Below are 27,519 nucleotides of genomic sequence, written 5' to 3' on the forward strand. Positions count from 1 at the left end.
GAAACAGTTTGTCGACATTCGAAAAAGCTTGTTTTTTCCAGCTCGCTCGATCTTAGATTTGTAATAGGACGATTTATGAAACTCCAGTTGCCTTTGGTATTTCTTACATGCCTCTGCAAATATTTCTTTGTTAACTTCCAGACCAGTTTTTCTGAACATGCGCTCTACTCTCCATTTTATGCGTTTGTTTAAACAGAGATCATTGTTATATCACGGTGCATGTGGTCTATGAGTTATCCATCGCGATTTCATGGGGGCAAGGTCGTTGCAGATCTTTTCCAGGGCTGTGTTATATTTAATGACCAATATTGTCAAGTCAACTGTAACTAGGGATTTCGGGTCTCTTACCTAAGGTACTTTCGGTAAAACGTCATCCAGAACATCAGCGGTCAAAGACTTAGTTGATCGGTATGTGACATAAGTTTTAGATGCAAGCGGCTTTGGCAAATCTAGATACGGCAGAAGACAGTTTAAACAAAGAAAAAGTCAACTGAGCCTCTTGGGTTTATTGTGTCACACACACTGTTGGCTTTCTTTCTCGGCTCTTAAAACAAACAAGTCATTCTTGATTCTTATTAAAGCGAAATCTTTTCTCAATGTAATAAGTCCTTTATTGACCAAGCCAAGAGATTATAAACTCTCTTTACCAAGCTTGTTCGGTCAAGATGGCTGGATATTAGCCTCGATCTTTTTCTGCGTTTTTGTGAAAACGCAGAAAAAGAACTCGGCCAAAATCCAGCCAATACACTGGCGGAGTTAAACAATTGCATTGGAGGCTTATTACAGTTAGGACCAAATATTATTAAATTTAGGACAGTTATTACATTACTTCAACAACCTCGAGGTTGACTTTCGGAATACGAATGTCATCACAGCGTCTAGTCGAAAGTAAGCGTACAGAGGCATTTAAATAATGAACATTATTTAGATACTGAACTTTCTAGAAATTTTTCAGTTAACAAGACAATATGAAGTTTACGCCTATTAATCAAGGGCACTAGACCCAAAATAGCATTCAGTTCTTTTGTGTCGAGATTACAATTTGAAAAAATCAACTTCGCAGCTCAAAGCTGTAGTCTCTCGAGGGAATCAGAGTCCACATCCCTGCTAGGCTACATCACAATAGTCAAAAATAGGTAAAATTATCGTCTTGAAGAGGTGTTCAGTTATAGCCATGGGAATAGAGATTCTCAGACGCCTATAAAACACCCAATTTCCTCGAGACTTAGTTGACTACGTGCTCAATATGTTTGTTCAAACTCAATTGCCCATCAATCATGACTCCAAGATATTTGAAAGAATCATATTTCGTCAAAGGAGATCGATAAGATAAGATTACATTCCCCTCCCGCTTTATTCTTTGGTGTGAGCCATGAATTCAGTACATATTCAGTTTTGCTCAAATTCAGAAAAAGCTTATTTTCGTGCATTCGCCAAGAAACATGGTTGATACAGTATCAGTATAAAGGCTTGCTTTTAGCTCAATGGCAGTGTTAGTGGCAAAAAATAGCACTGAATCATCGTCAGCTTACAAACAAATACAAGAGGGCATATCATTTATGTATTATTTAAAGAGCAGGGGCCCCAAAGTTGACCCTTGAGGGAAGCCAGAAATTATATTCAGGGATGTGGAGAGAACTTTGTTGACCGCTACACGTTGGGATTGGCCTTGCAAATAACTGAAAAACTAAAGAGGAGTCTTGTCACAAACGCCATACCGTATCTCTGTAGCTTGTTTAGAAGAATATAGTGGTCTTTCGTATCGAATGCCTTCTTCAGGTCAATGAAGACCGCCCCAGTGAGAAGACCATTATCCATATTATCCACACAAAAGGTGACAGCTGTTTCGATAGAGAAATTCGTGCGGAAGCCAGATTGACGGGGCGACAAAAGATTGTTGGCGTTTAAAACGCTAAACAATAGATGATTGACGACTTTCTCAGCGATTTTGGAAATCACTGGTGTAATAGAATTGGGCGATAGTAGAATATGGAATACTAGAATACTAGATGGAATACTGACTAGAAATTCTGGCTGGATTTTTATTTACGCACGAGCTCGTAGTATCTGAAATCGAGCGAGTGAACGCAGCAAACGAGTATGATTTTTGATATAAACCAAAGATTGTTTACTTACCATACAGAAGACTTTACATGATGTATTAGGTTTATCATAGGTTTACATGTTCATAAGGAGAGTAAATTCCTCTTTAATAACAATTCATTGTTAAATAGACTTAAGTCAGTGGTTTATAAATCGACCATGAAAGGTACAAACGAAATAAATTTCCCTTCTCGATAGAAATAATGCAACATACTGACAGCTAGGAAAAAATATAAACATACCTCTCAATACTTGAAATAAGGCATGTTGAGCCTGAGGGTTTATAATCTTCTTTGTCTTTAAGTCGAAAAGAGCGAATAAACCCAGCAAGATACACGTTTAGTTCCTCAGGCGCTTTTGTGTGTACTTCGCTTCATCGTTCTTTTCGTCTCCCGATAATTCTTTAAACAGTTTAAAATCTAGCTATGTTTTCTCTTTTGTGTTTTTGTTCTCTGTACTTTACCCATGATCTTCCTCAAAAGTTTGATAAGCAACAAATATTTCGGTCATGAAAGACTGTAAAGAAGTTGATGAGACCAATATTTCATGCCAAACACTTTTGTGTTGGTGAAACAAACTTTCCAAGCTCTTTAATAGAATGATATATCGAGCACCTCGCACCACCTCTGAACAAATTTTCTTCTCTGTTATACATATAAGTATTACAGCTGCCAAATTTGACTTTATTGCGATCACCAAGTATTTCCAAGCCTGTTATTGCAGCCACTTCTCATGCCTCAGCTCAATACTGATGACAACGATTGGTGGATACATCAAATAGAAGTTCAAGGCTCAAGAAACGTTCAACCTTATATGAAAGTAAGAACTTTCCAGAAAACTGTGGTGCCGCGTCGGTGAAGAGTATTGCAAGATAAATTTACTTTAATCGACTTCGTTGACGATGGAAATTTGCCATCATAAATAGTTTCTAAAACTGGCGTTTCGAGCGTCAGCCCTTTGTCGGAGTGAGTCTTATCTACCTTGGCATGATTTTCCAGTTCACAGCAAACCCCACAGAATATTCAAATCTTGTCCATTATTCATCTGTTTTAGTTTCACCTCGCTGTCTGATTGATTGATCAGGACAATAGATTAAGGCGAGGTGTCTCTGTATGGATGAGGTAAGTATTGTATATTAATCGACCGTACCACTCGCGGTAGAGAGAAAATTGACCTCGCACCCAAGTCTCTTCCACGGCCGTGTCCAGTCTTTTTATTCAAAGCATGGCCAGAAAGAAGCGAACTTGGAAATATAGGTAGAAAACACTCGTTTCCAGCAAAATGCGCGGGAAAATTTGGTATTGAGACATGTCCCAGAGTACAATGATCTTAGACCGTAAAGTATGGCTGAGAAAAATGGCAATCGGGAGGATTTTCGGGGCGCAAATCACCTCCGTGTGGACAACGGTCGAAATCGAATTGTGTAGCCTTTACTTCGTCTTTTGACATGAATAACAGTGATGTAAAGCAAGCTTAAACAGCAGAAATCGCCAGAAACTACAACGAACTCACAGGATGTGAGCAAGTTTTATTGATTTACCTGTAAAATGTTCATATTTCGAAATATTTACCGTTGTAAATCGACCATATATCTTTCTCCATACTATTCCTTATAACGTGTTCAAATTTTCAACGGTTCCTCTCGTAACTTAACACCGAATCACACAACGCGTGACGCGTGATCGTTGGCTTTTTCTCGAGACGTGAGCTTGGGCCGCTTGTGGTCTGGCAGGCTCCAAAGTATTGAAGCGAAATGAACATTTGAAGCGGTTGCTACAATATGATAATAAATTACAAGTTACCAAAATTATACCTAAAGAAATTTAAAACGAGAAAACAAAATAAAAGACAATAAAAGAAACTTACAAACGTTGTGCGAGATCCTGGTCAAATGGCAAATTAAAGACGATGTAAAGCGACGTAAAGCGATCGATAGAGACGGTATAAACAGTTTGGCGGTTCAAACAATTTAACGGTAGATCCGAATGAATAAAATTTACGTTGAAAACGTATCTAGATGACACGAACAAATGAAAATTATGCAAAAAAAGGTAGCAGAATGTTGATGAGAGTAAGGTCCGTGAAAACAAAAGAACTTAGTGAAAACGCAACAAAAGCAAAAAAAAAATAATGAATAAGGTCAAAGAAACGGGAAATAATTTCGGCGGTAACAGGTACAATTGAGAACGGATAGTCCCTAACAAACGATGAAGTTGAAGACTTAGGAAAGTTTGACATAACTTTTTGGCACTAATATCAAAGACTCTTATGTGTTACAATTAATTTTTAAGACAGCGAGACTTGGTTGATCTACGAGGCTGTGGGTCATTAATAATCGCCACCTACAGTCATCAAAATGATGCTGAATTGTGTATATAATGTTGCTGAATTGTCAGATTTAGTAGTAGATGCATAGGGTAACATGCGGAATTTTCTTTTTAGTTGTCAATAGCATATCTTCAAGGTTACCTCTGCTTTTACTTCGACCAGCAATAATGAATACTCTGATTCTGACTTTACAGTTATAACTGCTATTTCTGCTTCATTTCATTAAAATGACATGAACCCTTAAAGATAAATCCAAGTGGTGCAATATTAGAAGGAATTTTCAACTTCTCTATCACCTTTACGAGATGGAAGGCTCGCCGTAACTGAAATATAAACAGCACTTCTGGTGGCTAAGATGACATCAGGTCTCAAAGGACAGCGTGGGGAACGGCACGAGTGTCCTACTACTCACGTTGGTTGTTATTTTTGATGATGTAACAATAGATGTCACCTTTGGTGAATTTGAAGTTCTTACAATGACTGGTTGAGGCCATGAAGTTATCGCTGAGTCTAAGTAGGAAAGTATAATCAATGGTAAGTCTTGAGTCTTTGCCTATGAATAGAGTCTGATTGTACGTACCTGAGAAGATTATATATACCAGTTGAGACACCCAACTTTTACGAAACGTAGAGTCTAGTACGAATTTCAACCCTCAAGCGCGCTTCCCACCCGCAGGGATTTGACGCTTTGCCTTAGTTGCAAGCTTAACCGAGAGAAATGATATGGAATTTTCTAAATATGCCAGTAGCTTCTTAGTACTTTGGTATTTCCTTTTCAATTTTCCTTAAAAACTTTCCAGAAATAGGAAGAATACGTATTCTTACACGGATTGTCATAATAATGATTTGGACTGTGGACCTCTACTATGTATTATTGACAACGGGCCAGGGTATAAAATGCGAACTAAAATTACAATCATCCGTTTGAAAAGAAAAAAGACGACGCGTGCAACAAGTTTTGTAGTGTACTAACATTTACAAAGTGTTAATTAGTACTTGCCATGATTATTAATTTATTTTAACACTTCATCCGGAGAACTTCAGAGTGGGTGATTCGCAAGTTTCTTTATCGTAACGATATCCTGATCAGATCTTTGCTTTTACAAACATATCCCAGGGGGACTTTTCGGAATGTTTTTTGTGTCGTTGGTTTCTTTGTTTTTTCCTTCTTTTTATTCTACGTGTTTGTTTGTGTTTTTTTTTTCGTATGTCTTACATAGAGTTCGATACATATTTTTAAGGTATCACATCGCAATTGTTAGCTTTTTCTCTTCATTTCAGACACTGATCGCTTAAATTTATTCTTTTTACCGCTGCGATGTTGTTCTGTTATTTCGATATCTTTTTTCAGTGCCACCATCACGGCTCGGTGCCTGGATGGATCGTTAACATCTAGGTAGCACTTTAGAACCGGAAAACTATTTTTCTTAAATTCTTATCTTGTCTTGTTTTGTTTTGTTATTTTTTATCGTTTTATCATTTCTATTACCTTGCTAACAAAGTAGTGTTCCAAGTTGAATAGTAGCGCGTCTTACTGAAAAAATAGAACAGATTCAAACGTTATCCCTAAAACTCACCATGACGCGGCGAATGCAAATAATTTAAGCTCTGCATTTTATACTTTAATACGGTTTGTATACCAATACTGCAAGTTGCACATTGTCCTATTTAGCTCTGTTCGTTTTCCTTTCCCGGTAGGTAATTCGTCGGCAGTCCCTTATTTTAATATGGATGTCATATAGAGCCCGCTTTAATGTCATCATAATGACACCACTTTAAAAACTCCACTGGCAGTTTTTAATTGCATCTTAGATACTAATTAGTGGTTTCAAGAGACAGTCTTACAAAACAAGGAAGCGAACTAAAGTGTGACACTGCAACAAAGGAAGGAATATTGTAGATACAATCAGAAAAATTTTTGTCAGTAGTTTACCGAAGTGCAGCCTGCCGTAACTAAAATTGAATAAAGAATAATCTTCACATCATCTCTACCATCTGAGTTATTAGAGCCAAAAAGGGTCTTTTCTATCTTTTGCAAGTCTCTGATTGACAGATATACCAATGAAAAATTTTACTCTGTGGACAACAGGATTATCACAGCCGTCATTTCTGCATTTGTTAGTCGAGAGGTGTGCAGTTAATTGTATCAGCTGTCTTGACTAATGATGGAATACTTTCTATAGTAAGGCTAAACTTTAGTAAATAAAATGTATCCGTAACTGTTCAAAAAAAATCTGCTTAGATGTTGTTTTGTGGGTCTCCCATCGACAAATATGAATAACAAGTTTTACTCAGTGGACCACAGGATTATTCCACGAGTCATTTTCTTTTTCATTTGTTACTCATATTCGGGAATTGTGCAGTTTATTAAATGAGCTATTGGTGGCTTAGCTTTGGTAAATAAAGCGTTTGAAGCGTTCCCGTAACAGGAAATCTTATCACATACAGAAAATGACACCCGCTATTATTGAATAAAAGTTAACAGAAAAATCCCACGTAAATGTTGTTTTGTTAAATCGTCAGTTAATGAGTGTTGTTTCGTTTCATCAATGTCTATATCTTTGGCGACTTGCCATTGTCAGTTGATAAAGGAAAATAGATTATTCTCTTGATGTAAGAACATAGTTCTGGCTATTGAGTGTTTAACTTTAACAACCGCCTGTTTTAAAAGTTTGTTCAGCTGCTGTTTAGAACTCCGCTGTTGTTTTTGTGATAATGATAATAATGATAATGATAAGGAATTTATATAGCATTAAAGCTATAAACAATATTCAGAAGCGCTTTACATAAGTTAAAGTTCTATACTAATTAAAATTAAAATATTCAAGGGCAATAAACATTAGAACTATTGAAACAGCTTTCCTAAATATAAATGTTTTAAGTTGATTTTTAAAAATGGCGAGGCTACTACTTGTTCTTATAGTTAATGGCAGCAAGTTCCATAAAACAGGTGCAGCATGAGCAAAGGCCCGATCCCCAAGTGAAGAGTGGTTGGAACGACATAGATATTGGTGAGAATGAACGTCTTTGGATCGAACTCAATCGCGCCAAATGTAAATCGACTCTTATTTGTTGTTTATATCGTGCACCTAATGCTGATTTCACCAAGTTTATTTCCAGTCTCGAAAACTGTATGCCTACTTTGAACTTTGATAGATGTGATATTATTATTCTGGGGGACATGAATGTTGACCTCTTGCTGAAACCTGCTTATGGTGCAAGCAAAATATGCAGATTTTGCATAACTTTATGCGTTCTTTGGACTTCTCTCAAATTATAACCGAGCTAACTCGCATCACCGAACAGTCTAAATCGTTAATTGATGTGATCCTGGTTAATAATCAACACCGAATTGTTGATAGCGGCGTTGTGTCCCTTTCAGTAAGCGATCATTCACTAATTTATTGTGCGCTAAAAGCTCGTGTCCCAAAGGCCACACCGAGGACAATAGAATATCGGTCATTCAAAGGATTTGACGAAAATGCCCTCAGCCAGGACTTAAAAAATGTTCCGTGGCACATTGTCGACGATGAGAGCAATGTCAACGACGCAGTCTTGACTTGGAACAAATTATTTACCAAAGTTGCGGATTCTCATGCACCGCTTAAAAAGCGCCGAGTAAAGGGCGCGACAGCTACTTGGATGAATAATAAAATCGCTGAAGCGATGCGCGATCGCAATTATTATATTCGGAAAGCACAGAAATCAAACTCTACATACCACTGGGGAATGTATATAAAGCTGCGAAATTTTGTGAATCTCGAAAGTAAGTCCTCGAAGTCAAATTACTATTGCAACCTAATTGAAGAAAGTAAAGGCGATTCCAGTTAAAGGGAACTGGGGTAAATAAAGAACCTGTTATCATACCTTTAAAGACTGGAATGCCTTGGACAGTGACTTGAAGAACTCTGGCACTATATGTCAGTTTAGGAATAATTTTTTAAAATCTTTTAATCTATAGCTTACTTTTGTACTTTTTTAATATCTGCAATTTTTATTTACTTTTGACAATTTAATGTTATTTTGGATTAGGACCTCGCTGTAGATCACCTACGGGTGAGAGAGCTTCCTGTTTAAATATCAATTATTATATAAGCTGAGGTTTAAGGCTAAAATGGATTAGTCTTTCAAAGCGTCAGTTGAATGCATTTGAAGTGTGTCCTTGTTACAACCGAGATGACATTTTTGCTTACATTCTGGTACATTGAATAACGTTATGTAATAATGTTTCTGGTCCGTTTGTCTCTGGATTGGTTTTCCCTTTAACAGTATTGAAATTGACGCCACATAAGGAACACTTATTTAACGCAGATTATATTGCTAATTCTTTACACCCTTACATCTGTATGCATATTTTCCATACCATTCTCTATACATTACCTAAGGTGCTAACAAGGAGAATTTGTTGAACAATCAAGAGTTTCTTTTGTCGGTGATCATTTTCTTTACTCTCGTGACCTTAATGTTTGATTCAGGGTTGGTATTGTAGGGAGAAATTCTAGGTTGAAGTCTTCAATAAACTTTATTAGTTTGGAATCTAAATGATTAAACTAAGTACGAAAGGATAAAGGGGGTAAGTTTCTAAAGAAACTGTGATGCTACGTCGGTAAGAGAATATAACAGGGGTAATTTAATATTATCACCTGAGTTGATAAGTTAAAATTGGCCACCGTAAAGAGTTTTCAAGCTGACGTTTCGAGCGTTAGCCCTTCGTCAGAGCGATTGGAGGAAGGGCTAACGCTCGAGACGTCAGCTTTTAAACTCTTTTCGATGGCCAGTTTAAGTTATCAACTCAGTCAACAGTACTAAATTACCCCGAGTACGAAAGGTCCGAGCTGGGTACGAATCGACCGGCCTGGTACGGTTTCGTCTAGGCTATGAGCTTTGATCTTTTTTTCTCCTCTGTTGCACCCTAATAGCTGACAGGATTCGCAAGAGCTCGCTAGTAAACTCTGCCGAGTATAAACCAGTCTGAAACTTTTTCGATCGAAGATGGACCTAAGAATTCAAAGATTTTTTTCCTTATAAGAACGCTCATAGCATTAAGATGTTTTCGGAAATCGCGGTTTGAACTTACCACTGTTGTATCATAGCAGTAGTAGGATGTTACTCCATCAAAGAACGGAGAACGGGCAACGAAGATCGAGGAACGAGGAACAAGGAACGGAAAACGGGAAATGGGGGAACCGGACTAAAATTACAGCGTGATCTGCTGATGACGATGGGTTCAAAAGGGTCTGAGCACCAGATTTGAGCAAACTCTCTTCGAACTCGGATGTTACAGCCACCAGCATGAAAAATGAAGTTTTTTCCATTGGTTTTTAACTCGAACTTTTGCCTCAAATTCATAGCAGTTATAATATGATCTCGATTGCATTGCAAATTGACTACAGATGGCAGGCCACCTTTGACACATGGCTTTAATCAAATATTTTTTTAAAGCCAAAACATTTTTGAACAACACAAATACAATAGGTGGTGTGAACGAAAAGTGGAATACCGTAATGAGCTTTTCATCTCGTGTTCTTAAGTCGTAATTTTCCAAGGTAGTACAGAGTCAAAAACCTCAATCAATATTTTTTTCAAGAATACGTAAGTACCTAGCGATAACCACAGCCATTCTGGATTACTATGTTCAGCTATTATCTCTAAAGCTAAATAAATATTCTGCGTACCTGTCTGTCTTCGACCCCTTTTTTTTTGTTCTTTTGTAATACTTGATTTGATTGTAGGCAGTCCACGTAAATAGTATTATAACACTACGGCAAGTCATTTGGTAAGGTTATTCGGAGACAAAGAAACGTAAATTACACGCTTATGACTTAGCAAGATTGTAGATATCGAAAGATCCAATTTGTCTACGAACTAACTGTTCTTTTTTTTAATGCTTGATTTTTTAAGGTAAGTGCTCGTTGTTTATCCTATCATTGCAATAGATAATTCATCCAATAGTGATAGGACTCTTGATGAAATGATAAAGCAACTTGTCAAAAATGAACAACGCTATTAAATAATGTACAATGTTACGGAAAGGTTAGGTGGATTTGACAGTTTTCACTTATAATTTTTTCAGGCAAGAAGTCTTCGTAAATTATGTAAATGACATTTGAAACCCGCCATAATTAGAACTCGTTGTATTTATAACATGCAACAGTTCGCCACCGAGGTAAAATTTTCCAATATGCACCAGTTTATAACGATGGTATTTAGAGTTACGATGAGGAGTGGACTACGGTACGTCGTAAAGTACATTGTTCACAAAGATCTATTTATGACGTATGTCATTTTGTGAAGTTACTAAACTCAGAGTCAGTCCGTACTGCAGTAGCGGGAAACGCAACCAGGGGGCTCAATTAGTTTGTAGATGAAAAGTGATCCACAATTTTTAACTGAAATATGGATATCATATTTGCAACCCGTCGGACGGTCACTAAAGCAGACCTTTTTGGAAACTTCACCATCTTCCACTGTAGGATGAGCATCATCCAACCAGCCTGACCAGTTTGTACCACATCTGAATGCTGGCACACGCGTTGTTGGCATTTTTGTTCCTGCATCTCCCGCAAAACGATACCATCCCATAGGGAGTGGGTTGTCACATAACTCTGAACCATCCGGTGTGACGTAACTGCTTTTTCTGTTGGCTTCACTTAGGTTGCGGTAATTATAACATGGATCGACTCCACCTTCCGTTTCCATGTCGCAGTAAGCTAAAACAGCTTTTCCCTGTTTGGCGGAATGTATCCAGTACCAGTCGCTGACCGCTTGTTGTCCCTCGCTCGCCTTTATTTCTTTACAAGATTCAGCCGCAAGCTCTGGAAAGGAACCTAGTGGCGCGATAGATAATGAAACATTCATGACGAAATAATTGGAGATGGAATAGCTTCGAAAAAAAGGTAAACACTGTGATGAAACAATAGAACGACACACCATACTGAGCCTCCTAAAAATTCAAAGGGACGAGGCACAGCCATTAAGAATAAACCTACCTTTTGATAGGTCTTCGTAACGAAGATCTCCACCCTCCCCCTCCCCCCTTCCTCACCTATCTTTGACAGTAAAGTTTAGAAAAATATATCATCTCATTATGAGAAACAGCACATTCACACCTATTAATAACGACAAACCTTTCTTCCTGGCTTTCCCAAAATAATATCTCGTAAAGTTAGGGATAAAATCTTCAGGTTTGTCTTCCTTGGTGTGGTTATTCAGTTCACAAATGCCGTCGGAGAAGTCGTAATTGAAGCTTTGGCACCTAACGTCGCCGTTGCAGGCCTGAAGACAATGGAGTGAGTTGGAAGGCTTCATTATTTCAAAGATGTGTCGCTGCAACATCATACCGAAGATCGACTCTTCACTGGTGCACCGTTGCGCAATCAGTCCAGAAAACCTTTGGAGCAGCAGTAGCTGAAGTAATAGGGGAAAACGGGAAATTAAAAGCATTCCTTTAGTAGCGATGCACATTTCTTCAAAGTTTCGAGAATCGTGTCCAGGTTATTTTAGTTTTTTCTCTATTTTCTGTTCTGATGACCGTGCTGCGCTGTAATTCTGTACATATGCGTCGCTGTAAAGTGTTTATATTCCTACACAACATCTGGAGTCTATGATATGGTTTCCCAATCTCCAGTCGTTTCAATACAATTCCTTTTGTCTTAGTTTATTATGATTTCGAGTAGTTATCGACAAGAAGCCTCCTGTTCTGATGACCACGGTACACTGTAAAGCATATGCCCTAAGCCCTTAATCTTTCCGTCAGTGTCAATGTAAGAAGGTGTTTACATTTCCGCACGACAAACATCTGGTGTCAGTGTTATGGTTTCACAACCTCTAGCCGCTTCAATACAATTATTTTTGTGTTTGAATAATATGACTTGGAACAGTTATTGATTCTCATCCGCTGAATTCACACCAAGAAATTAGATACTCATTATTCAAGTTAATACATTTCGCATTTAAAATGAAACGAAACTTTTGGCAAAACATTACTTACCCGCAAAATTATCAACATAAAAACCGAAAAGGGTGACTTTTTTAATTCAGAAAAAAAGCAGATGGAAAGTATTATTTTAGACCTATTTGACGCTCTCCAAAAATATTTCATTTGCTCGAAAATATCATCGTTACATCGTAGAGTCGCCATGTTAATTACTGACTTATTCATATTTATTGCTTCGCTGCAAAATTTAATTTATTGTGTTTGGAAAAACTTTCCTTTTCTTTTCCTTTTTTTTTTTCCATGACCTTGCAAAAAGTTAAAAAAAAAATTTTAGTTATTTTGATTTAAGTGATCAAACATTCTATTGGAAATTAATTCAGTTACATTGTGTGAACACAAAAACAAAGATTGTACGCGGTCAGTGAGCTCTCAAAATTTATTTTTAGCACTTTGTTGTTTCCTTCGATTTTAACTTCCTTTCAAAACTTCCTTCTTGCACCAATCATGACTCAAATCAAGGTGTAGAGGGCTTGCTTTACTCTTTTACGAATTATCTCTAGCTCTAGTAGCAAAAAAACATACTGTTCTGCGATGCGTGTCATTTATAACGAGTAGATTCCATTCGCTTCGTTAGAAATCGCTGTTACCCCTGTCATTAGACTATTATGCGAAGTTTTTCTTAACTCTTTCGGTCCCAAGATCTCAATTGTCTTCTCTCCTTTCTGACAAATGTATCTGCTATACAATTATAAAGTTCTGAATGTTTAGGTGTTACATCAAATATTTTCCCTTTGTTAAATATTCTTATTTACTTTTGTCAAAATTCCACTTTATAATGCCTGATTTTGTTGGGAAAAACTACTCGTGGACCTTGTGCGCTCGATATTCATAACAAACAGGTTAACGAGTCAAGAAAAAATATAGCATGTAACGAATACTTGGAGCTTTGTAACACGAGGAACCCATATACATCTTACAACTGGTATTCAACCTACGTAATAGAAAATACGCCAGAACCACGCACTCACTGACCCATGCTTTGATGCTGATTCAGAGGGGTATTGCATATCTTAAAAGATATGCATTACTCCCGGCTGTTGCGGTACAACTGTCGCGTTAGTGGTGTTTTATTTTTAAAGCAACTAAGTGCAAGTTCGATAGAGCTATGCAGAATTTTGTTTGAGTTTTAGTGGAATTTACGAAACTCATTCACAACTTTGGACATCTAACAGCAAGACGCATCCTACCAACCACAATATAACCTTCGACGAACTCGAGTCTTTTCGCAATCTTCCACTATAGCTCTCTCGATTATACCTCACGTTTAAGCTTTCTAAACAGTCAGTCATTCCCGCAAACAAGAACTACTACTATTACTACTACTACATAAGTGAGTCCTACATTCACAAAGTGTTCTGGAACATTCCAGAAGCTTACAAAAGAGCTATTTTAGTAGTATTACATAATAACTGCATGACTTGATGAAATGTTCTAGAAAGTTCTATGGAATGTATGTCAGTATGACTAAGCTTCTGGAGATTTCTAAAAGCTTATATTTACAACAAGAATTACTTATAACATTCTGGATCAGCCGAAGGCCTGAGAGCTGAGAGGAAATCGAATTCTAAAGGTTATAAGGTAATCATGATTCAACTTTCGTTTTTATCAATCAGATCCACAATAGCCTAAGTTACATCGTGGGGTCTTAATCAGGTGGTAAACAAAACACAATCAACAGTTTCTCACTCGAATCACAACTGAGTATTCACAACATTGTAAACTAGTTTATCGGAAGTAAACTGTTCAGCCAACCTGTGATAGGTGTACAACAACTCGTCATGGGTTGATATTCGGTCGACATATTTGTTCTTGCATTTCCTTGGAAATGAAGCCAGCACGGTTCAAGGTAATTGTGACAGTATTTGATTCCAGGGACGTACCTGGTTTTCCTGGTTTTGGTTGTCTGTACTGATTAGTTCGACATTCAATGTAATAATCAAACACAAATTGATTTGAATATAAGCTACTTTTATCCTGTATTGGTCTAATTTAGTTATTTTGCCAATTTTAACATGTGGAAAAATAATGTAAACAAGACCTAAATGGAGGAGAAAAGTGGAAATGCAGGCATTTATAGGAATGCTGATTTTTTTAAGAATAGTTTTCGATGATTATATGATCTCACTTTTAGGAATAGTTATGTTAAAGTCTTTCCCTTTCCCATGTAACCATGGCTACAAAGTAGTAGTAGGATCTAATTCTATTTATAATTGTTGCCAAATCCTTGATGCACTCATGGATACCACTTAGGCATTCGTCAACATCTGTGATACAACAGTAATGGTTTTAGCAATGCCAGTCTATTCTAATTTTAAAATCGTAAAGGATAAATTTTCACCATAGAAAGTCATGATACGCGATGCACGGTTGTTCAGTTTTCCAATTCTTGAGAGTGTCCCTTTTAGCCACATTCTCTTACATTTACCATACTACAGTGGTTGAAACGAGGCCAACCTAATGAGTGGTAAAAGGTGAAAATTTTCCCTTGAAGATCAAAATCTCTTGTGCATTTTATGGCACTTATGTTGGAGGAAACTGTTCTAAGAAATTTCTTTGATATGAAATAGCCAATATGGAATTTCATGATCACACATACCGAGATATTTCTTTGTAGAGACTCCTTCAGAAAGGATATTTTTTATTTGTACTTCGAGACTTTCGGGTAAATACGACAATCTTTGTTTGAACCCATGTAAATATAATTATGTTTTCTTCAAATTTGACCAAAGGTTAATGCCTGTAAGCCACAATTGAATTGGTCTCAATTTCCTAATGAAGAGCATTTCAAAAATCAGACAGCCAATCTTTGATTATGTTGTTTAATGCATTGCTGTAGATGTCGAGGTGTCTACACGATATAATTTGCTTCGATAGTTTACAGTTTTTTTTACTTTTTTATAATGTTTTTTGGTCAAATCATCTCAAACTTATTTTTTTAAGGATTTCAGCTTAATGACGTAAATTTAAGGTGGATAATAAAGACGAGTCAATTAATTTAATCAACAACATCGTGCAGATGAGTTTCCCTTTCTAGTAATTCTTGTAAATAGTTAATACCGAATATTTAGTTAAAGCTCTAGTTTAATCTAACAATAGTGTAGCAGAATACGTTGGACAAACGTTTTCTAGAGCAACTACTTTAATCTTAATGAATTGTAAGTCGTCCACATTTAAAGCACAACCTGTATGTCCGCGAATTTTTATCTGGCCCTTAATCATAATTACTTCTGAAGGCATTTTGCCTTCTTGTCTTACCAAAACATTTCATTGCAAATATTATGTTTACTAATTATGGCCGGAACGAGGCCATAAGCAATTAGTAAGTATTTAAGATCATGCAGAATTAGTTTTTCAAAGATATTATCAAAGATATGGAGCTTGTATTAGACCCCGTTCTGAAAACTCCAAATGTTGAACTACGGAAGAACTTCCCTTGTTTAATATATTTTCCACTATTATTTTAGCTTCGCATTCTTTCTTACAGTTTGTCGCCTTTAGGTGTCGCAGTGCGCTTCTCGTAGTTTCCGACTGGTTCGTTTTACCTCTTTCAGATGCTGTTTCCAGTTTTTTGCGACCTCAGCACTTTAGAGCTGTTTCTGCTTCGGACATTTGAGATCTCGTCGAGTATGCCTACTCCTGGAGACGCGGCCGAGGAAAACATGGGTACTCCCAGGTCTTTGGAGCGAGATGAATCGCCAATGGTCAACGAGGTTTTTTTCAATGTTCAAAACATACTTAGAGTCTAAGCTAGACGAAAAGACTAAGCAGCTCGAGTCGAAATCTAAGTTTGACAAGCAATTGACTCAAATGAAGTTTAAGGGCATCCAAAAGCAGTTTGAACTTAATGCTCAGATCGACGGCGTTTTTGATAGAATTCGTTCGGCTAACGATTCCAATAATGGATGATTTGGTAGATGAAGGAAAAGAGCTCATTCGTAAGCGGCAGAAGCCGATCAGAATTGCTGACAAGAGCGCTGGTGGTTGGAGAGTTGTCGACGAATATGTTTCGGAGGAGTTAGCGTCTGGCTCGGAGGACGAGAAACGCTTAAAGAAAGCTAAGGAGGCAGCAACCAGGAAAAGGAGACAGCCTATGCAAGGTCGTCGTGGAACAGACAAAAAGTTCAAAGGAACTTTGACTTCAACGGATCAGCAGCTTTTTGGCGGTGAGCTAACCCGATTTTTTATTTGCTTTTTGCGCTCTCTCAGTTTTTGTCTTATGATTTTTGGAGTACTGTGTTTGTTCTCTCGCTTGTTAGGGTCCGCACAAAATCCATCCATATCTGATTTCTCCTGGTTTTTTGCGGTTATTTAAACAGTTTACGTTCGTTTGAGCGGAGCGAATTTGAACGTAAATAATAAATTAGAATCAACTAAAAATCATGAAAATATTTCCTTAACAGCAATTTAAATTTTCTATTTTGGAAAAAATACAAATTCCATAAGGGGGAATATTAAAAACAAAAGACAGGAAAATAACACGAAAGGAAAAAATTAAAAAACCGCTTAAACTTGCGAAAAAATCTGAGTTTGTGGTTGGTTTGTGGCCTTCACGCCAGGAGTCTCATCGGACAATTTTTCGGAACGATCAAGCAAACTTGTTGAGCATGTTGTCATTTGAGGTCACTCTCGAAAATTATGATGTTAGCAGTCTGATTCTGTATCACAGAAGGATAACGGAGATTTAGAGAAGAAAACAAAACATTTTTAGAAATTTTTGCGAAAGAGACTTTCAACTAAATGAAACGCTTAATCACACAAGAAGGAATAATTTTCCACAGTTAAATTGAGGTTAGAGTAATTAGTTTTATGCCAGAGAATGCTTGAATGCAGCCTAAATCCCCCTTCCTTGTTTTTTTCTTTTACTCAGGATCTCACGACGTTAATGAAATACTTTTTTTTCATATATATACTTATGAGGATGTTAGGCGAAACATTGAGAAAACGTATGGAGAATAAACCTTAGCCTATGAGCAGGCAAAACCCACGAGATTCGAAGTGAAGAGCCAAACGTACGTGCGAGAAGTCTGAGAAGTTTTGCATAACCATCACTGCATAATTAGACAATGACAAAAAACTTAATGTATTACAAACAAAAATTAACGCATTCATACCATATTTCGCCAATGCCCTTGAAAGTTCATATAAATCTAACTTTAACTAAAGGAAATGGGTACTCTAGAAAATTCTTGAAGAAAATGAAAAAAAAAATGAATAAAAAAGAAAAAAAGAAAAGTATTATCGAAAACATTTTCAAAGATAAGCCAAAAACTCGTCTTTGTAGTCTATTGTGAAGATATTGACTTAATTTTCTTTCAGAGATCATTTGCTATGATAACATTTATTTATCGCTCAAGGCAGGGAAGCTCTTCAAATTACATATCGATCAACTTCTCCTTTGTGAGAACACTTGACTATGAATAACTGAATTTGATGTAAAATATGAATGAAATCAGATAAATTATATTTCTCCTAGAAATGCACGGCATTTATCAAACCTCTTACTCTGAGAATGTGCGGATTTTAATTGACTATCTCCTTAAAAAGTATGTAGAAATGAATTAAAATAGATCTACCCACTTTTCCAGCCGATGATTACAATTTTCGGTTCTGAATTATTGATGAGTAGCATAAATTGTAGTCATGTTCTCAGTTTAAATGATTCAGACTTTAGCTTTTTTTCCACACCAATTACGCGTAGGCCTGAAGGGAAAGGTGTACATTCTTTGTTGGTAATTATCTTTGGCCACCGTCACACACCCAGCAAAATCTTAAACTACGATTTTACATCTTTTCACAAATACTCTGGCCTTTAAAAATAAGTGCAGTCCACTTTCTTTAAAGAGGCACTTCTGTGGAATTTATTAGTATTTTTCACAGAGTTTTGTAAGTTCCTGTGTATCAATTCTGCACGAGTGTTATGGAACAAATTTTATTTCGGAGAATAAGAAACACCAGATGAAAGAAATTCAAAGGACCATGGTGACAACACAAAATAGGGAAGAATAAACGTAAGATAACCGATCAGGAAAAATAGGATGCTTTGATAAAGCTTAAAGAAAAGTTTATCACTGACTTTTTTCACTCAGAATCGCATAACAATGGAAATAAAGCTTTCTTTTTGTAAAGATTGCTTTGTTAGGAGTAACGCTGTGAAACATTGGAGACTTTAGGGAATAAGGCTTTGTTTTGCAACAGGCAGCTGGAATTTCTCACGCAGAAACGTGCCTCTAAACACAATCTAGCAACAAAGGATCCTTTTGACACTCTTTTCCAAACATTTTTAATTTTAAAATAATTATGAGAAATGGGTAAATGGAAAAATTCAAGACAACAAACAAAAAATCAGCCAACAAAGGAGAAAAACGAAACAGGTCAAAAATGAATAGATGATCAACATTAAAATATATCAGAAATAGAGATTGATCATACTTCTGTGAAGCGTAAATAAAGCTTTCTTTTTGTAAAGGATTGCTTTGTTAGGAGTAACGCTGTGAAACATTGGAGACTTTAGGGAATAAGGCTTTGTTTTGCAACAGACAGCTGGAAATTCTCACGCAGAAACGTGCCTATAAACACAATCTAGCAACAAAGGATCCTTTTGACACTCTTTTCCAAACATTTTTAATTATAAAATAATTATGAGAAATGGGTAAATGGAAAAATACAAGAAAACAAACAAAAAATCAGCCAACAAAGGAGAAAAACGAAACAGGTCAAAAATGAATAGATGATCAACATTAAAATATATCAGAATTAGAGATTGATCATACTTCTGTGAAGCGTATTGCAAAAATAACTACCTCTGTCTCTTGTGGAGATCCTGCATAGTGATCTCCTCTATTCAGTTGGTTGGATAGGAAATCTTAACATGGTCACGTGCCGATTCGTTAATATTTTGCACATGACGACCTAACCTAGTTAAAAATAAAATATTTATGAACTTCGATAACTTCCAAGGCTATATTACTTTCTAAAACTTTACATAACTTATTCTTACATTTCGTTTCTTGAACATTTTCTGCTTAAAATTATTCACACCAGTATGATAATAAATCAAAATCAATCGAAATTCCGGCTTTAACGTTTTTTTTTTCGTTTGGCAAATTTAATAAACTGTAACTCTCAAAAACGAAAGAGAGCAAATTTCCGACATAAATTATGGATGTCTGTGCAGTATAAATTCTACGTAGTGCATCAGTTGAAATGATTGATGACTGGACACTGCACGCACAAGGTTTCTTATTCAGTGAAGTTACGAATAACTGTTTCCAATGAAGACGTTCAAGGCAGAGGTTGTTTGAATAACCCCTTATCCTTTACACGATCATACTATTTCACAAGACATTCTAAAAATGGTTCTAATCCCATTGCTCCATGCCATCTGCACTACAGTTGCTTTGGCCTTTGCTAAACCAGAAGGTAAAGCACTCTTAATTAATTCTGGTGGATATTTAAACTTTGTAGGGTTTTCTTTAGTCTCGAGAAGTGGAGTCATACTTATTGTTTTCGACTGCTAAATTGGTTGGTGCGCTAATACATGGAATCACTCTCATTTTTTTAGAATCTTAACTGGGAAACATAACCAGGACTATATCACATTCGCGAAACTTAATACCTCTGCGTGAAATCGTTATCAGCAATTTTGTAGGTCTAGACATGATGTGATTGTGTAGAAATTACACCTGATTTCAGTGAAAAATTAAAAGTTTGGTTACAACTGACACACTGTTACTTGTGGTATCACACGAATGACGTAAATAGGCTCTCTTCAAACGGAACGCACAGTGATGCAATAGGGTTATATATGGTCAAAAACTATTGTGCTTCTAGATTGCCTCGGTAAATTCTTATGAATGTCAGTCAATTGGAAATTAAAGTAACGTCAGCCACGATCAATAAGCCCATCCTGTCGAAGCTTATCCCAATTCCTTGGCATGAAGCACCTAGAGGCATTTCTAATCCTTCTTAGACGGGATGGGTTTAACCCCAGGCACTCCGTCGTGTTTCCTAATACTTAAATAGTAACCATTTGTAATTCTGGCTAGAGAGAAGTACATGATCATCGTCGCTTTGACACTGCTACTTAGAGCCAATATTATTTTATCTCATGGCTTTTCATGGTTTTTGCAGAAACCTGTCGCATCATTCAATTCGTGCGTAAAGTAAACGAAAAGGCTCTTGAGGGTCACACGATTGCAACAATTAAATCGAACAAAGTCGACGTTTGTGAGACGCGGTGTTTCCTTAACCATGATTGCGTCTCATACAACTTTGGGCCAAGTGAAGACAACGATGAAACATATGTATGTGAACTGAATAACTCAACGGATAACAAAAGATTGAAACCTAAAGCGATGTATGTATACAGCGAAACAAAGGTAGCCTGTTATTTCCATTCTCTTTTGCTGTAAGATTTCTGTTAATTCATTTTTATTCCTTCATTCTCATATTCTTTAATTCGTAATCAGTTATACCATTCTCGGCCTATTTCATTATTACACTGATTTGTCTTTAGTTCATCACCTTTTTTTCTAATTTTACCGATCTAGGATTCCTGCCAGTCAAATCCTTGTTTAAACAATGGCAAGTGTCAGTATGGTTTTACAGTCAAAACTTTCCGCTGTCTGTGTTCCGTTGGCTTTACTGGAGAACTTTGCGAAAGGGGTAGGTTAAGATAAGATATTTCGATCACATGACCGCATTAAATTTGGTATTTGTTGACGTCAGCTCATCATTGTCAGCGTGACGTCACATAGCAACATGGGACGTATACGAAGTTTCCATATGAGTGCATTTTTGTGTGGGATTTCCCACACTTAGTCAAGGCCCGCGAAATTTATTTCTTTATTTATTTGTCCACGAGAGAGAAGTGCTTGTCACGTGGTTTCTATTTGCGTTCAGTGAGCCGTGAAGACTGGATTCCAGTCAGCATTTTTTCATAGTGTATTGTACGGCGGCCATTTCTCTTCTCAGTCGTTGGGTTTTGGAGAACTTATTCGGAATTTCATATTTGTTTCTTGGGGATTTTCGTTTCCAAGGTAAGGATAAGTCATTTCATATTTTCACGGGTTCTTTGCGTGCTTTCACTTTTCAATTTTGTTGTGGGAGCTTCACGATTAAGCTCTCACGAAAGGCGATTACGTTTGTACACCTGGTTTGTGTTCTTTCTTTAATAATCTGAGGCGTTTTTTTCGTTATTTCTTCAGGTGTCTATAACAGAAGATTTTTTCACGTAAGCCAACACGCTGAAACGCGGCTTGTGTTCAGTGCAGGTTGCACAGGAGCTTTTACGTTTTCACAAGCCAACATTTATCGGCTTGGACCTTCGGTCCGGGTTGTGCTAGATTGAAAGGAGTCATTGTACTCTCGCAAGCCAACATTTGTCGGCTTGAATGTATTTGTGCGGGTTGCGCTTCAAAGAGTCTCAGGGTGTCTCAAAGTGTCTCACGAGTGTCTCAAAATGTCTCACGAGTGTCTCAAAGTGTCACAAACTGAAAGAAACTATTGTTTGCCTTGAACTGTCAAGAGTGTTATCTATTTTAATAAACTGAGTTTCTAGTTAGTTGGATTGTTGTTGTTGCTCGCTCAAGCACACAAGTAAATATGGGGATCTCCATTGACCAATTCCGTACAAGGATTGGATCTCATGAAGATTTACATCCTGATTTAAGTGAAAATTATGACCTCTCTGATGATCTCAACATTCCATCAACATCGCTGAATAATGAATAATGAATTACCTGATTTCGATTTTCGTCAAATGGTCCAGACACCCGATAAAGAGCAAAAAGAATTTTTTATCACATTTTACATCAGATTAAAACCTCAGAAACCCCTTTCAACTGCTTCCTCAGTGGAGGGGCTGGTGTTGGCAAATCGCATTTAACAAAAGATTTGTATCAGGCAGTGCTTAAGTATTATAACACTAGAGCTGGTGATGATTTTCATCAGATCAAAGTTATACTATTAGCTCCAACTGGTAAAGCTTAAGGGTAACACTCTTCGTAGCACTCTGGCCATTCCTGCCAATCAATCACTGAGACATTACAAACAGCTTGATTCAAGTAGACTAAAAACTTTGAGAAGTCAATTGATTTTTGTTGATGAAATCTCAATGGTAGGAAATGGCAATGGTAATTTGCAATACAGCTAAACAATAGGCTTAAAGATATAAAAGGCTGTAGAGAGGATTTTGGAGGTGTAAGCATAATTGCTATTGGTGACTTATTCCAATTAGAATCTGTTATGGATGCTTATATTTTCAAAGACCTCAAAAATGTAGATTTATGCTGTTCTTTCTCCCAGTTTATGGCATAAACACTTTAAAATGTTTGAACTTAATGAAATCATGGGTCAAAGAGAAAGCAAATTGTTTGTGGAATTACTTAATAGGTTGCGTAAAGGTAAACACACAGTAGCTGACATTGCAAAACTTAAAGAGAGCTATACAAGAAGACATCAACAACCCAATAGATGCACCTCACTCATTTATACAGAATGCTAAAATAGATGAATTTAATCAAAGGGCCCATAATGCAGCCACAGGAAACAAATTCACAATAAATGCTCTAGATAGTGTTATTGGAGCTATCTCTCCAGAGCTAAGAAACAAAATACTAAGACAAATACCCAATGATCCAAGAAAAACAAAACAGTTAGCCTCAACCCTTTGTCTCGCTGAGGGTGAAAGAACACACCTTGTCATGAATGTACGAACCAAAGATGGCATGACAAATGGTGCTGGAAATGTTGTTAAACTAGTTCGGTTACATCAACAAACCAAACCATCTGGTATTGTATGGGTACAATTTGACCACTCAGATGTAGGTCAGAAAATAAGGAATGAAAAAAGACATTTGTATGTACAAGGAATTGAACACACATGGACCCCAGTAAACCCTGTGACTACACAGTTTGTGGTAGGTAGAAACAGAACAGCACAAGTTGTTAGAAAACAATTTCCACTGCGTCCCGCAGCAGCAAAAACAATTCACAGGTCACAAGGTGATACTGACAGTAGAATTGTTGTGGATTTTAGTACCAGAAATACTATTCCACACATACATTATGTGGGACTCAGTAGAGTGACTGCTATAGAAGGCCTATATATTTCTGATTTGTGTGAAAGCAAGATTGCTGTTAATCCAGATGGAGAGATTAAGAACAACTGCAAAACTTAAGCTTTGCATCTCCCCTCTCCATGACATAACATTTTCCCTTCTTAAACTGTGTTATCTTAATGTAAGGTCTCTTCACAAACACATAGAAGATATACGTAAAGACTTAATTTATCTTAGTGCTGATTTCAATATTTTCACAGAAACAAGATTTAATTCTCAAGATAATAATGACATGTATGACATTGCTGGTTATGTTCTCTTCCGTAATGATAACCTTAATTCCAGCAATGGATCAAGGTCTTATGGTGGTACAGCTGTGTACAGTAAAATCCCTTACTTACCTGGATACCCCTATTGTCACAATATACATGGTGTTGAAATAACAGTACTTAAGTTAACAAGTCTTTAGGATTGAATAATCATAGGGATATATCACTCCCCAAACGTGCCTGTAGGACAACTTTATGAAGCAATAACTGAGGTATTAAATAACATTTCACTAGACAACAATAACATTACTGGAGACTTTAATATAAATTGGCTTGTTGAAACAGACAGAAGACCTTTGTATAATTTACTAGTGAGGGATAACCATTACAAACAGTTCATATCAACTTATACAACTGACAACAACACAGTAATTGATCATATATATATACAAATATATCTAACATTGATATACAAGCAGATGTTTTAGCAACATATTTCACAGATCATAAAGCTGTTTGGGCCTCATTTCACGGTGTCCTCTAACAAATTACTTTATCATGATGTACATTGTTTTTAAGTTAAGAGAGCAACAAAAGAAAGCAGTAAATAGTTATGAAAAGAGTTGTTTCCTTTTTTCAGAGGAATTTGTAATTAGAAACTCGCAAAACTATTAATAAGGAAATGCTGCTTATTCATTTGGTACCAGAACAGGCCTTTTAAAATTAAGTTTGAAGTCATCTTTCTAAGAGTTGTCCAGTTTAACAACCATTTACAAAAGACAAAAAATAAACTACATAACACATAGTCTTGAAATTTCAAGGCAGCTCCTTTAGCATCTTGGCTAATTTCTAACTGCAACCTTTATTGACAACCCTGCATTAAACAATTATTCCACAGTTAAGTCTGCAACCCCTCCTGAAATACTCCAGGATACCAAAAAAAACAACAACAAGCAAACAAACATATTAGTGAAGTGAGCAAACAACCACATGCGTGACTTTCACGTAATCTAAAATTCGTGATTGCAGCATTCCCACGTGCGTAAAGTGCTTGTAACTTATGGGAAACACACGCATGTTACACCAAAAAAACCCGCGTGTAGCAGAAGAGGCCGATTACTCGCAATTTCTCGTAGTTTTGAATTTCCCTTTTGTTTTTCAGAACACCCATATATATATATGTACTTTTTTACACCGATGCGATAGAAATTAATTGGAAAAGCATTCCTTGAAATAGGAAGTCGTCCTGTATTCTCAGCGAAAAAGATCGTCAAGTGATCAAAACAACACCGGCCAGATTATAGTCACGTGCTCGGCAACGACTTCTTGAAAGCGATCATCTTTCATTCTTACCATCAAAACAGTCACGTTTGCATAGAAGAATAACAAAACGAAACGATTACAACGGAAAGACCCAAATTGGCGTAGAAAGAAATAATGCTGCAAATTACCATTTTTTTATGTCATGGGTACATGTTTCCGTGGGAATTTCTGTGTCAACAGCTTGCTGTCAAGTCTTCGTGATTCTCGCTGGTCCTCGTTATGTTTAGCGCATGGACGATTCGAAGACCCTTCAAATTTGGTTTTTAAGTTGATCATAGCACTAATCTGAAACATTTGAAGTCCATTTCAATATAGTAAATATCGAAACAGGCGTGTAAAGAGAATAAATATCGCAACGATCAGTGCAATCATAATAGCGCCAGGACTTTGGACTTACTTCTTCGGAAGGATAGATCTCGAGTTCGAAGCCGACTAATTACGACTAATTACGAAGAGTCCACGCTAATTTGCATATCGCAGAGCGCCCACAAGAACTCGTTCCTACGCTATCGTGTATCCACGAGTTAAACAGTAGTAGCAGAAATTTTTTAAATTTTTTTTCAGTGACTGTTACGAAAATATTTACTGCTCCAAGTATTTCCAGTATTGCTGTATAAACAAATAAATAGCCTAAGCCACCAAGAGGTAATTTATTTGTTGAAGACGATTACCAAACGTTCAAAAACACGCCAAAAAGCTTCCAGGGAGGGAGGGAAAGGCATATTGCTTGATAAAAGTATAAGTTAATACCCCAGATCTCTCCTGTGAATCTGTATTTGTTCAAATAATTCCCGCACAAAAATTACTATTCAGGCTGTTGATTCCAGGCCTAATATCACCCCTGTAGTACAGTTGACTCACGGTGAGTGACAGGTTTGCTTCCGCTCAAAAACCCCTTGCAAACACTTTGTCAATGAAATCCCACACAAGTACGCATTGCGGACCTATTTTTGCATTAGCTAATACCTTGATGGCTCAGAATCTAAACAGGTTTTCGTCTCTTTTAAAATTCCTCTCTTAAACATTTTGTGTTTCCCGATATTGATGAATACAAAGATGCGGGCGTGTCTACTTTAGCTAATGGCTTTGGAACTCGGAATCTAAAGAGTTTTTTCGCTATTGAGATGCACTTATAAATAAATATCAAGGATAGCAGCTATTTTAGAGATGTTAATACAAACTGTACCAACACTAATGGTTCTCATAAATGCACTTGTAAGGAAGGATTCTCTGGGGCTGGACAGTCATGCCAAGGTACAACAGATTAGTCTAAACAACTTTTGGCATTAGGTGGTATCTTAATGACTTAGAATCTAAACAGGTTTTCGTCTATATTAAGGTTTTTCTCGTAAATAATTTGTGTTAACAGATGTCGATGAATGTAACGATAGAAGCCATACTTGTGATGCTAATGCGAATTGTTCTAACACCAATGGTTCGTATCATTGCACATGTAAGGAAGGATACGCTGGAGATGGACAATCATGCCAAGGTACAACAGATTAGTCTAAACACATTTTGGCATTAGGTAGGACCTTAATGACTTAGAATCTAAACAGGTTTTCGTCTATATTAAGATTTTCCTCGTAAATAATTTGTGTTAACAGATGTCGATGAATGTAACGATAGACGCCTTACTTGTGATGCTAATGCGAATTGTTCTAACGCCAGTGGTTCGTATCATTGCACATCTTGAAAGAAGGATACACTGGAGATGGACATAGCTTACACTATTGAAACGAGCAGCTTTGCTCATAAACAATTGCTCATGGAAATTAGCCCACATTTTAGAGACCTGTTTTCACGCACCTCTGTCGTATTTCTATAACATTACCTTTTATACATCACTTATGCTTTTAGATATCGACGAATGCAGCAATGGAAGCCATGATTGTGACTTAAATGCGAATTGTACAAACACTAATGGCTCCCATAGCTGCACCTGTAAGGAAGGATACACTGGAAAAGGAGAGTCATGCCAAGGTAAAATTAGATTAGACTTATAAAAGAGCAGAATAACTGTTCATCACAAATAATTGCCTTGTCATCCAACAAACTGGTTAAGATGTTTTTTCTCTGGACTAAATCATACATGACAAACACAAGATACTCTTCGAAGAACTCACGAACCTTGGATTAGTCTTTAATTCTGAGAGATTCTTGAAGATACGTCATTGTGATAAGAAAAGTAAAAATTTATTTCTTTATTATTATTGTTTAACTTTAATTTGCAGCCGATCCGTGTTATAAGTATCAGAACCTGAGTGACGTCGACAGAAAAAGCAGTAATTTAACACCCACCCCTTGTTATGTGATAACCAACTCCCTTTGAGCTACACTATGATCAAAATAACAATAACATTTCCCTTTCACAATTATTATATATTTAACTTTTTAGCCAATCTATGTTACAATTACCACAACCTAAGTGATGCCAACA

At 36.8% G+C, this 27,519-nt stretch overlaps 1 protein-coding gene and 1 pseudogene across 1 annotated transcript; one reads left to right on the plus strand and one right to left on the minus strand.

The window, feature by feature from the left end:
• Nucleotides 1-9,985: 9,985 nt before the first annotated feature.
• LOC136281025 (uncharacterized) lies at nucleotides 9,986-11,951 on the minus strand. Its single transcript, XM_066167211.1, has 2 exons — nucleotides 11,559-11,951; nucleotides 9,986-11,258 (listed from the first exon to the last, which is right to left on the minus strand). The coding sequence occupies exons 1-2, from the start codon at nucleotides 11,893-11,895 to the stop codon at nucleotides 10,741-10,743; spliced, it is 855 nt and encodes a 284-aa protein (XP_066023308.1). The 5' UTR covers nucleotides 11,896-11,951; the 3' UTR covers nucleotides 9,986-10,740.
• A 4,102-nt stretch (nucleotides 11,952-16,053) lies between these two features.
• On the plus strand, nucleotides 16,054-16,739 carry LOC136280749 (uncharacterized; annotated as a pseudogene).
• Nucleotides 16,740-27,519: the final 10,780 nt, after the last annotated feature.

The sequence above is a fragment of the Pocillopora verrucosa genome, chromosome 5 (assembly GCF_036669915.1).
Source record: "Pocillopora verrucosa isolate sample1 chromosome 5, ASM3666991v2, whole genome shotgun sequence".
NCBI classification, from domain to species: domain Eukaryota; kingdom Metazoa; phylum Cnidaria; class Anthozoa; order Scleractinia; family Pocilloporidae; genus Pocillopora; species Pocillopora verrucosa.

Bases quoted from the DNA above. Each gene is read 5' to 3' on its own strand.
- LOC136281025 (XM_066167211.1), bottom strand. From the start codon at position 11,895: ATGTGCATCGCTACTAAAGGAATGCTTTTAATTTCCCGTTTTCCCCTA. The intron at 11,259-11,558 runs GTTTGTCGTTAT...TCGCGCCACTAG, and splicing joins TGGGAAAGCCAGGAAGAAAG to GTTCCTTTCCAGAGCTTGCG.